The 15,352-nt window shown below is 39.3% G+C and overlaps 1 protein-coding gene and 1 pseudogene across 1 annotated transcript in view; one reads left to right on the forward strand and one right to left on the reverse strand.

Annotated features, from left to right (window-relative positions):
* The window catches only part of REPS2 (RALBP1 associated Eps domain containing 2), a 191,663-nt gene that overhangs the window by 121,686 nt on the left and 54,625 nt on the right, over nt 1-15,352 (reverse strand). The window contains exons 7-9 of the mRNA XM_088028580.1: nt 9,716-9,779; nt 6,691-6,833; nt 1,505-1,599 (exon numbers count right to left, since the gene is read on the reverse strand). Coding sequence (XP_087884706.1) covers nt 1,505-1,599; nt 6,691-6,833; nt 9,716-9,779 — 302 coding nt within the window. The remainder of the gene's footprint in view (nt 1-1,504; nt 1,600-6,690; nt 6,834-9,715; nt 9,780-15,352) is intronic.
* LOC114200439 (histone-lysine N-methyltransferase SUV39H2 pseudogene) lies at nt 10,027-11,076 on the forward strand (annotated as a pseudogene).

A 15,352-nucleotide genomic window follows, 5' to 3' on the forward strand; every position in this document is an offset into this window, starting at 1 on the left:
CAGAGTGTGCATGTGTCTAAAAGTATCTCCGTTTACAGACTTCACAGCCAACTGTATTGGCTCCTTTCCTTTTAGACAGATGATAAATGACTACATGGGAGAAAGCAACACAGGCCAGTAATTAATTTCTCTAAAACACAGCATTATTTGTTTCTGTTGGAAGGGCAAAGGCCACCTGATACCGTGGCAAGTTGAAACATAACATTTATCGAGAAAGAATAAGAATTTATGACATTTTTCAATAAATCAACCTCATAATTTTACACAAGCAAAGGGACCCACAGCAAACAAACAAACAAAAACAGGGCAACTGCCTAAGTCTCCAGACATTGCCAGCAGCCCCAGAGTATACAGAGGGTCGGGAAAAGTGGCTAATTATTGTTATCTGTTTCTCCGTCATACACATTCTTAAAAAAAAGAAATTTAAAAACCTAAAACGCTTCAAATGCACATTTATCACTCTTCCTGATGTCACTTTATACCTATTTCCCATGAGTAGAAATCTATTAAGGAAAGTAACAGAGGCTCTGACTCAAAGAAAGAGTAGGAGAGAGGCCAAGAGAGGTGTTATCAGAGGGAACACTGCAGAAGCAGGCTGATTCCATCACAGCAGAACAGAGGATGTCATTGCAACACAGACTATATGCATGAGAGCCCCGTGGAAAAAAATAAATAATCACACACAGTTGCAAGAAATCAAAGAAATGGCCCTGTATCCTGCATCTGACTTCCATCATCTTGCAACAGTTTTAACCAGGGTCAGGGGACTATAATAGCAGCCTATAAATAAACCTCCATTTATTACACATTTCCAGACTTTTTTTTAGGATGGGAACAGCAGATATCATAAGGTGTCATCACAGCAATCGTAACAGTGATGATGATGATGAAGAGTGTGCTGACATTAACAATAACCATAATGACTCCTATTTATTGATGCATACCTAAGCATGTGGCTAGGACCTTACATCAATGGCCCAACACTGTAGGAATTCTACAGATTTCTCTTGGGGATAATCCAAATCAGTCTTCATTTGGTCCCAACACTAAAAACCCTGAGGGAGAAGGCAGCTTTGACTGTATTTTGGGATCCTCTTACACAGTTCTCAAACTTCCTCTTAAAACTATTCTGGGTCCATTAAACCTTGTTCATACTCAGTTACTAAAAATACTTTCCTACATTTACTTCAAAATTAAAGCTTGGTTAAAATAAACAACTTGCCTAGCATTTTTCTGGCTTACTTTGTCTACACCTACATTTCACCCCTAGAAGGTCAAGAGACTACTTTGCTTATTTCACTAAATCTAGTTCTAGGAAGAAAAGGAAAAAAGTAATTATAGATATATCTGGTGTCTAGATTTGAAAGGCTGAGCCTCAACATAAGGACTTGGCATGAAGAGAAAATGTTATGAAAGTGGATTTTCTAGAGTTTGTAAAGAACACAGGCTAATGGATTTTAATTCCACACACATACTTATTTATTAACATATGAAGATCTTTTACCTCCATCCGATTCAAGTCACGGGGTTGTTGGTTCGCAGGCATTGACTCAGAATAAGAATCAAACAGCGTGCACTCCCGCTTGGGCTTAGGAAAGGCTAAGAAGAAACAAAAATGCATAAGAATATATACTATATTCACAGCAGGCATTGTTTCCTATCAGCTCTTCTGTGCTTAGGAAATATAACAACAAAATCTGCCAGCACCAATACACTACTTATGGCAGTAATCATGCCGAGGTATTGTTTTAAGTTCTTCACATACGCAACCTACTATTTCTATCATCCCCATTTTACATGTGATGAAACTAAGGAGCAGGGAAGTTAAGCAACTTACTCAAGGTCATATAGCTGGTAAGTGCAAGACCAGGGACTTGAACTGTCAGCATTTACGTTGTAACATAGTAGTAACCTTCACTATCACAATACTTCACATTTTAACTATGCTACCAGCATTAATTTTTAAATGGCAGTAGCTGGTGATAGTTTTAATGCTATAAACATTAACTAAGGAAATACTTCATTTTAGCTATTATTGTTTGAAATAGACATGATCTTTTAATGATAGGGGACCAAGAAGACTTTATAAAATACTCTTTTCTTTTGGTTAGCAGAAATAACAAAAACAAGAGCACAAGTTCTTGCTGATTTACAACAAGGAGAGAAGAATCACATTTTGGGTTTCTTCTAACATAGAACAGTGACAGAAGCTGCTATGTTAGCTGGGTAGCCGAGTGGATTATGCTACTTGGTAAACTAATACTCAACACACCATTTCTGAGAAGCAGATTCTGTTTCACCACTTTGTCACAAAGTAATTAAGAAAGAAATGTCTCAACAACCAGGAAATTGGTCAATATCTCAAGGAGGAAAGAGCAGATCATGGTAGACAATAACCAGAAGCTACAAATTTGTCAAGACCAGATATTAAGAAATCAAAATTTTAATGCCACATTTAAACAATTTTTTGAATCAAATGTTAAAAATGGACTGGCATTATTTTTAATCCTTTCTCACCCTCCCACCCCCACCAGAGTTTGAAATGCCACCTTCCCTCTGCAGTAAAGTACTGGCCACTAACAGCTACCACATGCAGTTTAGTACAAGCACCTTAAATTGTTCGTTTGCTTACTTTGGTCTGAATTTCACTGATATTGAGTAAAGAGAGGGTTAAGGTATAGGCAGGGAGAGATAGGGGGCCCTTGACTAGGCTCTGAAAGAGTGAACAAGAGATAAGGGAGTAGACCAGACCATCTGGCCCCGGATGTGAGGCAATATTTTTCTTTGGCAGCTACAGTGTAATCACAGAAATTGACCAAACCTCAAAGCAGTCAGTCATTAAGGGTGTTATCAATAGTCCCTGCTCAGACCAAGATGGCCCAAGAATCTCAAGGCCACAAGCTCCCTGGGTCAAGTTTTCAATAAAAGACCGGCCTAAAAGCCCTCAGTGGCAACCCATTCAGGACCCCTCTCATTCTAGAGAGCTTTTTCTTTCCTTTCTGTTCTCACCTTACTTAATAAACTTTCACTTCACTCCTTTGTGTCTGAGAGGTCATTCTTCGACTCTATGAGACAAGAACCCTGCGATCCTGCAACAATATCAAGTAGGGCAAATCTCGGGCGCTGGCGATTTTTTCTGACTATACCACTTAGTCTCATTTCCTTGGTAAAAACTCAGCAAAACACCTTTCCAAGTACCATTCCACAATCCGGCCACACGAGCAGGTTTAAGATTTCTGCTTCTACTTTACCAATCAGTTGATTTGACTAGAATTACATGACTTAAGCTTTATCATGAGAGGGTCTTGCTACAGAGAAACCTAACACTTTCCAAACCTACAAATGCAATTGTTAACTGCTAAATTTCTCTCTAGCCTGTCCCCATCTCTCCAACTCCACTGTCACCTCCCTAGTGCCAGCCCCCTGTGGATCTGACTGGACTGCTGCCATAACCTGGTCTTTGAGTTTGCACCCTTGCTCCTCAAAACCTGCTCTCCAATCAGCAACCAGCATAATCCTTTCCGACAGCAACTCTGTGGCACTTCCCTGCTTAAAACCCATCAACGTCATTGCCCATGGTTTGTTCCGTACCTTCCTCTTCAGCCTCATCCCCAGCCCCTCCAGCTCTAGCTCCTAGCACTCCAGCTGCTGTGACCTGCACTTTCCATGCCTCCTGTGCTCCAAGTCCCCTCTGAGGGCCTCTGCAGCATACCCGCTGCCCCCTCTGCCCAGAGCCTACTCTTGCCCCCTTCTTCACCTACATAGCCCTTAGCCCATCCTTCACATCCTAGCTCAAGTATTTAAGGAAGTCTTCCCCAAGGTCATACACCCTCTTGCTGCAGCTGTGCTTCTCCACAGCACCTATCACTGCCTCCAATTACAAGTACATGAGTTTATTGAACATCGATCCTCTAACTGCCAGCAAGTTCCATGACGGTAAGAATGCTCTTCTATACAGCATTTTGACCAGCGAGAGTAACACAGTGCTCAATTATTTTTAACAAACTCTACAGTAAAAATCTATACCACAATCCACGCAGTCACCTAGACAGGAAAATATCAAAGGCCCATGGGTAAGCTACCAAGTAATCCAACTTTTCCTTCCAACTGTGTCCGTTAATTTCCACTATTAGAGAAAAAATCAGATACAACAATTTGTTTCATTATTTTATTGAAAACAAGCTTGTATAATTGTAAATGCATGATGGTATCAACCAAATTTATACTCTTCACCAATCTTATTGAAAACTGGATTAGATTTTTCTAAGACTGAATGTAGATCAGAAAAAAAATTGCAACAAAAGGTAAGCTTTTAAAAAAGCCAAGTGGGATACCATAAAAATGAACCCCCAAAATGAACAGAATCACTCATATATGCAAAGTCTAAAAGTACAGAGAAAACCTAGACAGTTCTGGCCATTTTCTTGAGCTATATACAAAAATAAACATGAGTGATAAACATTAAAAAGTTAACTGTTAAACCCGCAGGGTTTGCCTAAAATATACCATCACTGAGTTTGATGGGAGTTTTATGAGGTCTCTCATGGTTTTTGTTAGAACTGTATAATTATTATTTAAGATGAATCCCACGAGCTCTGGAAACGACGTGCAGTTTTGTTTAATTGAAGGGTATGTGATGAATTCTTCAGTTGTTTCTGTCTAAATGCATGCTGACAGCCTCCACAAAAGATCAGGAACACACACGGGGCTTCATTCCAAATGAAAGGAAGATGCCTCTTGACTGGCATTCTGTTTTACAGACTCCCCGCTACTGCATAAGCAAGGCAAAAGCAGCCATTTGCAGCAGTGAAGGAATCAAAGGAAGCTACTTGTCTTCTGTTAACACACTTTTTGCACAGGGCTTTCAGATTTTTTTTAAATTTTATCAGTAGCTTTTGAAACAATCCATGAAATACTTGGATACCTACAAAGTGACTCCTCAAACAAGGAGTCATGACACCTGGCAGAGATTCCATGGCCATAGGGCATCAGAACAGTACAACAGCATTCATCAAGACCCAAAAACAGAAAGCTAAGTGTGGGTTGGGGAAATAAGGTTACCCAGGACTCTGCCCAGGGCTCGCAATAGGAAACAGTGACAGTATTAAATGTAACTAAATAGCCCGGGAGCAGACCTTTGCCCTCTGGTCAGCTGTTCATCCCCATGAAAGAGAGACAAAGCTCCATGTGGCCCTGCTCCCAGGAGAAGGGGCTCCTGGATGACCTGATACTGACTTGGTTATGAAAGCTACACCCTTGCCAAGATAGCCCCAAGGATGTTAGCTCTTCTTTGCCTCAATCCAGGAGGAACAGAGAGAAAAAAAGATGGTGAGATAGACACCAAAGTAGAAATAGAGCTGTTTGCCATGCTGCCCAATTGCAAACTGGTTCCTGGGGACCCATGAGGGTCGCCCCCAGCCTGGAAGGAAGGGTAGCAGGCTGGAGTTACATCCTGCTGCAGTCAGAAAGCAGCTGCTATTTGCAAAGTCTAAGCTCTGAAATTAGTAGTAGCCTCTACTGCCTGAACTTTCCCCTTCATACATTTTATGGAGGCATTTGGGGAAGATCCCAGAATGGGTCACTCTTCCCAACATGTTTACCTGCCACTGGCACTGGCCACACACTTGGTCTCTTCCCTTTGGTTGAGCTTTGGCCCACTCACTACCAAATACAGAAAATGACAGACTTTTTATTTAAGAGTCAGAGACCCCAAGACTGACTTAGATAAGTCACTGGCCACTTTAAATCTAGTGTTGTTATAAGGGACAAGACATGAGAAACTAGGGCCTTTTTCAAATCTAAACACGAAATGTGTACTCTGTTAAAGACTATTCAGTTTCTTTAGACATTGCTCCTCCTTGCCAATAATCATCCATAACTAGAGGTCTCATGTTTTTAAGAGGCCTTCCCTAAAAATTGAGAAAGCTTATTGACAGCACCAACTGTTTCTGGACCCTTTGAATGGAAGCTATATTTCTCTGAGTAACAGAAATCGTTATCAGTGCCCATTGCCTTTGAAAAGGGCAAGAGACACTTAATCTTCCAAAAGAATTGATATAAATGTTAGACTCACGATGACTCTTTCTTATTGAAAGGGTCTGGGGGTAATAGCTTTATTAAGGAGAAAGACAAAGAGTTCTAGTCCAACCTTGTGGTGTGCCAAATGTTCTATATCTCTATCTGATTGCAGTTACATAGATGTATACAGATGTAAAAATTTTTCAAGGGTACATTACGATCTCAGCGCTTTGTACATTTCCTGGCATGTAATTTTTTAACTTCATTAGGTATAAGAGTTCCATTCCATTCCTTTGCCCCAGGCCACTTGGGGACACTAGGATGTACCTAAAAATGCCAAGTCAGCACTTGGCTCTACAGGAAGATCTTTCTCTTCATTTTATATCAGCTAGGAAGTTCAGTACTTGCCTACTCCACAATTTTCATGAAAGGGTAAGTGACTGGTTCAAATCCATCCAGAGAACAATAGAATGGGAATAACAGATGACTCACACTTACCCACATCATCCCTATTACTTATATCGTAAGATGTGAGAGGCTAATATCGGTTAAAGAACTTTAGACACAAAAGACTCCGCAAAGTGCCTGGATACCACCTTAAGGCACAAAAAGTGCTTATAATAAGGCCTGGATGGAAAATGTCAAAGGTTTAGGACTTTGATGAGGCCTTACCTGCTTGCAGGTACTCTGGCTGCAGAGTCGGAGGCAGGCCCTCAGGTAGTGGGTAACCGTTTTTCCGAGCCACAATGAGATGAAACGCAGCACAGAACTCAGGCAGGGTCAGGGCTCCATCGCAGTCAGCATCACTAAGTTCCCTAAATATAACATGTCACAAGCACCTAACATGGGGCTTAGAGGAAAAGATACTCAGCCTCAAATATGCAAACATGAGGCACCTGGGTGGCGCAGTCCGTTAAGCATCCGACTCTTGGTTTCAGCTCAGGTCATGATCTCAGGGTCCTGAGATGGAGACCCATGTCCGGCTCTGTGCTCAGTGCAGAGTCTGCTTAAGACTCCCTCTCCCTCTCCCTTTGCCCCTGCCCCTTCCCCACCCCACTTGCATCTCTGCCCCTTCCCCACCTCAAATTAAAAAAAAAAAATAAATAAATCTTAAAAAAAAAAAAATATGCAAACACAACTCCCAGGCTCTCTGGTGGTGGCCCTGCAAAGTCTCCAAACTCCTATGAAATCTCAGGGAGCACTTGGAGGACGACGGCTGATCAACAGCACTGGTACCAGCACCACTTTATAAACAAAACTTTACACTCTTCAGGTTCTCTGGCAGGTCTGTTTTACAACACTGAGCACACAAGACAAGAAACTATAGCACAAAAAGGAAAATAAGGCTCAGAATTCATTAGTCGACATTCAGTAAATGGGTGGTGTGAAGAGCTCCAGACCTGGCACTCACAATAGTCAGAGGAAGGGCTGGCCTCAACCTTTTTACAGTTGTCCCAGCCATTATACAGTTACCCAAGCTCAGAAATGAGCACTTAATTTTTCAGCTTTAAGGAAGAACCCTGAACTTTTTAAGTCACATAAATGTTGTATCAAAAATTTGCTTGATAGGGCGCCTGGGTGGCTCAGTCGTTAAGCGTGTGCCTTCGGCTCAGGTCATGATCCCAGGGTCCTGGGATGGAGTCCTGCATCGGGCTCCCTGCTCTGCAGGGAGTCTGCTTCTCCCTCTCCCACTCCCCCTGCTTGTGTTCCCTCTCTCGCGCTCTCTCTCTCTCTGCCAAATAAATGAATAAAATCTTTACAAAAATAATAACAGTAGTAATAAATACTGGTTGAATTATGTTTTCAGATAAAACCAGCAACTTGAGAAGGCTGGAACCAGATAAGACAGAAAGGAAAAAAGGAAGTCTTGAAAAGGCTTATCTTTGCTTCAGTCAGTGTTTCCCACTGAAAGGCACAGACCTGTTTACTCAGCACAAAAGAAACCTATTTGCCAAAGTAACTAAGATCAACCAGTCTCTTAGGTGTATAAGACATAGATATAAAACCGTGCTGGAAAGGTATCACTATTTCAAAGAAGAAATACAGAAGGTAAGCTCCCTAACTTTCCTCTGGACCATTCACATTCTCCTCCCCTTCAATATTTAGAATACACCAGCCCTGAAAGCAGCACCCCAGGGTGAGAAGTCAGGGAACGGTTTCAAACACTGGGTGGAGAGAATACCATTCAGCTTTCATGGGTATGTCTCAACAAAAAGATAGGAAGCCTCATGCCAATAATGTTAAGACTGGGAATTCTGCCAAAACAGAGTGTCTTCTTTTCAAAATGATAATTCCTTTCCCCCCCCCCCAGCTTTAAAATCTAATATAAGGCTTGTTGTTAAAAAAAAAAAAAAAAAGAATTATGCTAGAATATATTGCTAAAGAACCTAAATCCAGCTCAGAATCCCAGATACACTGGCACGCACAAGTGTTACTGGAATAGTTTTCCAATAAAATGCACAAAACATGACAAGCAATTTTAAATCCTGCCACAATTTTTGTAAATCCTCGTGAAAAAAGTCTTACATAAATATTCCAATGTTTTAATTATATATTTATATCAGCGTGGTCTCTCCCCCCTAGGCTTGAGGAAGAAGAGCCCACACACAGCCGGGAGTTTACAGAGACACCGAGCGTTCTCATAAACGCAAATCAGCCATCTGGACTGTCCCGGTACAGCCCTTCTGGAGCATGGGCTGCAGCCGGCGCAGCAGCAAGATGCAATGCGCACCACAGCTGCAAGCCTGAACTAGGGCCCAGCTGATAAACACCAGCCAAACTGATGAAGCTCAGAGGCAGCTAGAATAGTCAAATTTGACTTAATTCCAAAACATTTGTGGACCTTCTGTTCACCTGGCCTCATAAAATATTTTAAAGAAGAGTTTTTCAAGATCCTCTGGTTATTTGCATCCTATCAAGTAGAAATATCTGAAAATAAAATTCACAAGGTGGGAATGCTCATATGCCCACACAATTGTTTAGACAGGAAAGGGATCTAGAGGAGGATAATAATTGTGAAATTAATTTTTAAATAACAGCTAACAGATACAGTGCACCACACACTGAACATTGTGCTTTTCATGTAACTTATAACTTATATATAATAACTTCTTTCATATAACTTATATATAATATAGTTATAATAACTTCAGAGCAACAAAAATCTTAAGTTCTATTCACTCTCTTAGTTTGTTAAAAAAAACATTCAAGGGGCCCCCAGGTGGCACAGTCAATTAAGTGTCTGACTCTTGATTTCAGCTCAGGTCATGATCTCAGGGTCGTGAGATTGAGCCCGTGTCAGGCTCCACACTCAGTGGGGAGTCGCTTGAGATTCTTTCCCTCTTTTGCCCCTCCCCGTTTGTGCTTTCTAAAATAAATAAATAAATCCTTTTTAAAAAAACATTCAAGGGGAGCCTGGGTGGCTCAGTTGGTTAAGCATCTGCTTTCGGCTCAGGTCATGATCCCAGGGTCCTGGGATCGAGCCCCGCATCGGGCTCCCTGCTCAGCGGGGAGCCTGCTTCTCCCTCTCCCTCTGCCTGCAGCTCCCCCTGCTTGTGCTCTCTCTCTGTCAAATAAATAAATAAAATCTTAAAAGAGAAAACATTCAAAAGATAAGACTTTCAAAATGCAAAAGTAGGAGCTAAGGAATGGGTATGTAATGACACTATAATACTAATATGGCATTAATTATACTTACCATATGTAGGAGAGTTCTGGAATGGAAAGCTTTGATTTGGTGAAGAAGTTCTTGGCCACCGAACCTGCCAAGAGAGCCAATGTTTAAATAAATCATTAATTACTTATCTAGAGCAGCTTTTATATTTATATATAAATGAACTGCCATTTTTTCATTCAGAATCCCTACCGTATAACAACAAATGTAACATGTATTCATCAAAGCAAGTATAAATCCTATGGCTAAAAACAACATATGAACAGCTTTTAAAAGAATATATAGGAATGAAAGCTCCTCAAGATGGTGGAGGCTGGGGCCGAGGTGCGGAGGATATGGAGTATTATCTTGTAAAATGGAAAGGATGGCCAGATTCTACAAATACTTGGGAACCTTTGTAAAATCTCAAGTGCCCATTACTACTTCAACAGTTCTCTAATGACAAGCATAATTATTTATCTCTGGTAAACAAAGGCAAAGCAATATCTCTAAAAGACAATAACAAAGCTTTGAAACCTGCCGTTGCCAAATATATTGTAAAGAAGGCCAAACAAAGGGGAGCTCTGCAGAGATGGCAAGATGAACTCAAGAGAAGAAAGAATCATAAAGGAATGATTTTTGTTGAAAATACTGTTGACTTAGAGGGCCTACCTTCAGACTTCTACTACATTAATGAATACAAACCAGCTCCTGGAATCAGCTTAGTCAATGAAGCTATCTTTGGTTGTTCAGGTACAGACTGCTTCTTTGAGAAATGTCCTGCTGAAGCTGGAGTTCTTTTGGCTTATAATAAAAACCAGCAAATTAAAATCCCATCTGGTACCCCCATTTATGAATGCAACTCAAGGTGTCAATGTGGACCCGACTGTCCCAATAGGATTGTACAAAAAGGCACCCAGTATTCTCTTTGCATCTTTCGAACTAGCAATGGCTGTGGCTGGGGTGTAAAAACCCTTGTGAAGATTAAAAGAATGAGTTTTGTCATGGAATATGTTGGAGAGGTAATCACAAGTGAAGAAGCTGAAAGACGGGAGCAGTTATATGACAACAAGGGAATCACATATCTCTTTGATCTGGATTATGAATCTGATGAATTCACAGTGGATGCAGCCCGATATGGAAATGTCTCTCATTTTGTGAATCACAGTTGTGACCCAAATCTTCAGGTGTTCAATGTTTTTATTGACAACCTTGACACCCGTCTTCCCCGAATAGCATTATTTTCCACAAGAACCATAAATGCTGGAGAAGAGCTCACCTCTGATTATCAAATGAAAGGTTCTGGAGATATATCTTCAGATTCTGTTGACCACAACCCAGCCAAAAAGAGAGTCAGAACTGTGTGCAAGTGTGGAGCTGTGACTTGCAGAGGTTACCTCAACTGAATTTTCAGGAAATAGAGCTGATGATTGTAGTTTTGTTTTTTTCTAATGTTAACATTTCAAAAAAGTATTTGGGACTCTTTTCATATTATCAAGATTATATGCTATGTTAATTTACAGTTCATATTTCAAACTATTGGCCAAATGTATTACTGATGCTTCTGAAGAGAAGAACACAGGGTCACACAGACTAATTTGAAATACACATATTTAGTAATTAGATACCAAACATGAAAACTATTTACAGATGAGCATATACATACATAAAAAGGCTGTGTGAATAAAGAAATGCCTCCTTCAGTGTTTAAGCATTGAACTGATAGCGTAACAGTCACTAAGATCAAATATTCAACCTGCGTACACCTTGAATTTAGAGAAAGTTAATTCAGTTTGGGCAAATATATACAAGTGCTATTCTGTTATGTTGTCATTCCCATTATTACTCACTGTACTTGTATTTGAGACAAACAGATGATACTATATACTATTTTCCTACTTTCATTAAAATATTGGGTCTTACTCATACATAAATTTAAGGTTTAAAATTAAACATAAAAAATTTAATTACAGCTTAATTCATATTTTGAAGCAATCTAGACTGTTATGAGGCATGTATGTCTGAACCAGTAATTCTTAAAGACTTATTCCCTTAAAAGAATAATTTCCAAAAAGCTCTACAATTCTAGAATGGCTGGCCATTATGCTGCTTCAAAAGGCTGGGGCAATAGGACCACAAGAGGGTTTTTGGAGTGCTGGGCAGAGGGAAGGGAGCGCTTGAAGGGCCCCTCTTAGTAACATGAATTAAGAGATCCATGTTGAGTTCCTCTGGTCTAAACATAAACAGCAAAACAAACTATCCCTGAGTGCAGTTGCTCCTAAGAATAATGTTTCATACAATACATCAATATTACATTTTCTGAATTTCAGGCAGTTTTAACATTTCCACCAAATTTAATTATTTCTCTATTTCCTGCAGGCTCTTAAAATAATCTATATTTTGGACTGATACTTATTTTTTATACATGAATTTTTTAAATGTGATAAAGCTAAACTTGGCTTGGCCAAAGTGTGTACCTGAATAATGAGAACTTTTTTTACTTGAACCATGAAGACTGAAATGGACTATATTCCTTGGTTTTTGTTTTCCTGCATAGTAAAACCCCAATCGGGAAAATAAATAAATAAATAAATAAATAAATAAATAAATAAATAAATAAAAATTATTATGATATGTGAATCACATAAATTCCTTCTTCATTTTTCCAAAAATCTGCAAAAGTTTATTCAAAATTCAAAAGACAAATTTCAAAATTATTAAAGTAAAAATCTGTTAAGCACTTTTAATGAAAGGATGAGAAAGTAATATACAATCATGGCAGAAAACAGCAAAAAGAAAATTAACACCATTAATCTTATCACACAAAGACATGGTAAAGAGTTTGGTGAAATTTAAGGTCTCCTGGTGGCTCTTTGAGAAACTTATCCAGGAACCTCTTGCTACTTTCTTTATCTATCACAAATTTACCAGTATCAATTGAAATCAAGTAATCATTCCATTTTACACGTTATATAGCTCCAAGTCCCAACTGCACTTAAAATGTTAGACCGATCCTTACCGAGATTGAAATTTTTTATGGTTTCAGCTCTAAGACCAATTTCAAAATTCAAAGGCCTCAATTCTAACACAAAGTACAGTCAAATCCAAGCCTCAAGCTCTAAACTGATTAAGTCAAAAGTCTTTCCTTGGCAATCACAAGTCTTCTAACTGGCCTTAAAACAAGGGATTATAATGGACCCTAGAACAGATGTATTGTCCTTTGATTAAATTATTAAGGATCAAAGGCAAAATGCCCTATTAACCAATGAGCTTTCTCTCAAAAGCATCCTGGGAAATAATGCTGTCACAGGACTGCTGGCCATCAATGCAGCCACCTTGTCAAACATTTATCAGAGATGTCTTAAGAGCCTATTTATCAGCTCTTTTATAGATATAAAGACATTCTCCCCTCAACTCATTCTTCTTTTTCTCCCTTGATATCCTTTCTTCAAATCACACTAGGCCCAAAGCCAAGCCAGAGACCCAGCCTGGCCTTCAGACAGTAGAAAGAGACTGTTCTGGCATGGTGTCCCAAAGAGATTAGGTAGGGCCCATCCGGAAGCCAACAGCTAACAAATTCAGTCGTGCCCTGGCTGTCACCTGCCAGAGAAGGAAGCTGATGAGAAAACCCAAGTGCTCCCTCCTTTGGTGCTGACAGATATTTAATCAGTGAAGGGGAACCCTCACCCCAGCCCTAATCCCAGCCAACTGAGAAATCCCAACCCAGCCTCCTTTCCTTGCTCTCTCCAGCCATTTTCAGACCTGCTGGGAAGCTTTATATGGGGCAAAAGAGGGAGAGGTGAGGTTTAAAAAAGTTGTCAGCAATCAAACATCAAAATGTGGATTCAAACTTTTTATTACAAGGAGTCTCTCAGCCCAGTAAAAAACAGCTATACATAGCATTGATGATTCAGTGATAAATGTTAACACAATGAATAGATAAAATCTTTTAAAAATAAAAACCAGTAACACAATATAAAAATGGGTAGAGCTATGACAGTTCAGAGAAACAGATGCAACTGGCCCTTTTTTTTTTTTTAAGTAAACTCTATCCCCAACAAGGGACTCGAACTCATGACCCCAAAATCAAGAGTCTCATGCTCTTACCAACTAAGCCAGCCAGGTGCCCAATTGACTCTTAATCATTTATATATATAAAAAAAACCTCAACCTTCTTTGTAAGAGATCCATAAAATAGAGCCACACAAAGACATGATTTCTTGCCTATCAAATGGGGGAAAAATACAAAAGTCAGTGAACATGTAGTGATAGTAAGACTGTGGGAAAAATGGGCATTTCCTACAATACTGGTGAAATGACAGCACGGCACAACCCCACTAAAGGAGTGTTTTGCAACATCTAGCAAAATCGGATTATCCAAAGATACACTGACAAAGATATAAAAAGAAGTGCAGAGGGTTATTCACAACAAAAATATGTGTAATAGCAAAAGACTAGAAATAATCAAATAAATAAATAAAATCTTTAAAAAAAAAAAAAGAAAGAATCCCAAAAGGAGACTAGCTAAATAAATGACTGCATATCACACAATCTAGTAGTACACAACTTATAAAAGCGAATGGGAAATATGTCTACATGCAATATGGAGTAAACACCAGGACATAATGTTAATTGGAACAAGCAAGGTGGAGAGAAGTATAAATCGTATGCTACCATTTATCTCTCAAAAGATGGGAGATAAGAATATACACACACATAGAGATCTATTCACACATACATGAATTTGCTTTTACTTTTAAAAACAGACAACCCATAAAAAAGGGGGCAAGGAAGGAAAGGGCAGAGGGGATAGGAATAGAAGCTAGACTTCTTTGTAAATTGTTTTGTAGACTCAAATTCAGAATTGTGAAAATATTTTATATATGTATAAAACTAAATTTCAAAAACCACAATCCCTAAAAATTGAAATCAAAACAATTAAAGAACAAAGCTGGAGAACTCCCACTTCCTAATTTCAAAACCTACAATACTCAAGACAGTGTGGTATTGGCATTAGACTAAACAGTGAAAATCAGTGCGAAAAAATTAACATCCAGAAATAAACCCTCACATTCATAGTAAACTGAATTTTGACAAGGACGCTAAAACAATTAAATCATGGAAAGAATCATTTTTTCAAAAAAATGGCGCTAGGACAACTGGAGATGCACATATGAAAGAAGTAATTTTTAAAGATTTTATTTATTTATTTATTTGACAGAGAGAGAGAGACAGTGAGAGAGGGAACACAAGCAAGGAGAGTGGGAAAGGGAGAGCTGGCTTCCCGTCAAGCAGAGAGCCCGATGTGGGGCTCGATTCCCAGGACCCTGGGATCATGACCTGAGCCAAAGGCAGATGCTTAATGACTGAGCCACCCAGGCGCCCCTGAAAGAATCAATTTGAACACCTACCTGATAATTACACACAAAAATTAACTCAAAATGGATCAAAGACCTAAATATAAGAGATAAAACTGTCATATATATACCTTCTTAGAGGAAAATATACACATAAATTTTCATGACCTTGGTTTAGGCAATGATCTTTATGGCACCAAAAGCACAATCAACAAGAAAAAGATAAACTGGACACCATCAAAACTATAAACTTATGTGCTCCAAAAGACACTGTTAAAAAAATAAAAAAAAACAAGCCACCCATTGAGAAAAAAATATTTCCAAA

This window comes from Eumetopias jubatus, unplaced genomic scaffold (assembly GCF_037043125.1).
Source record: "Eumetopias jubatus isolate StellerSeaLion01/CBP00866 unplaced genomic scaffold, mEumJub1_p1.0 scaffold_11, whole genome shotgun sequence".
Classification (NCBI taxonomy): Eukaryota; Metazoa; Chordata; class Mammalia; order Carnivora; family Otariidae; genus Eumetopias; species Eumetopias jubatus.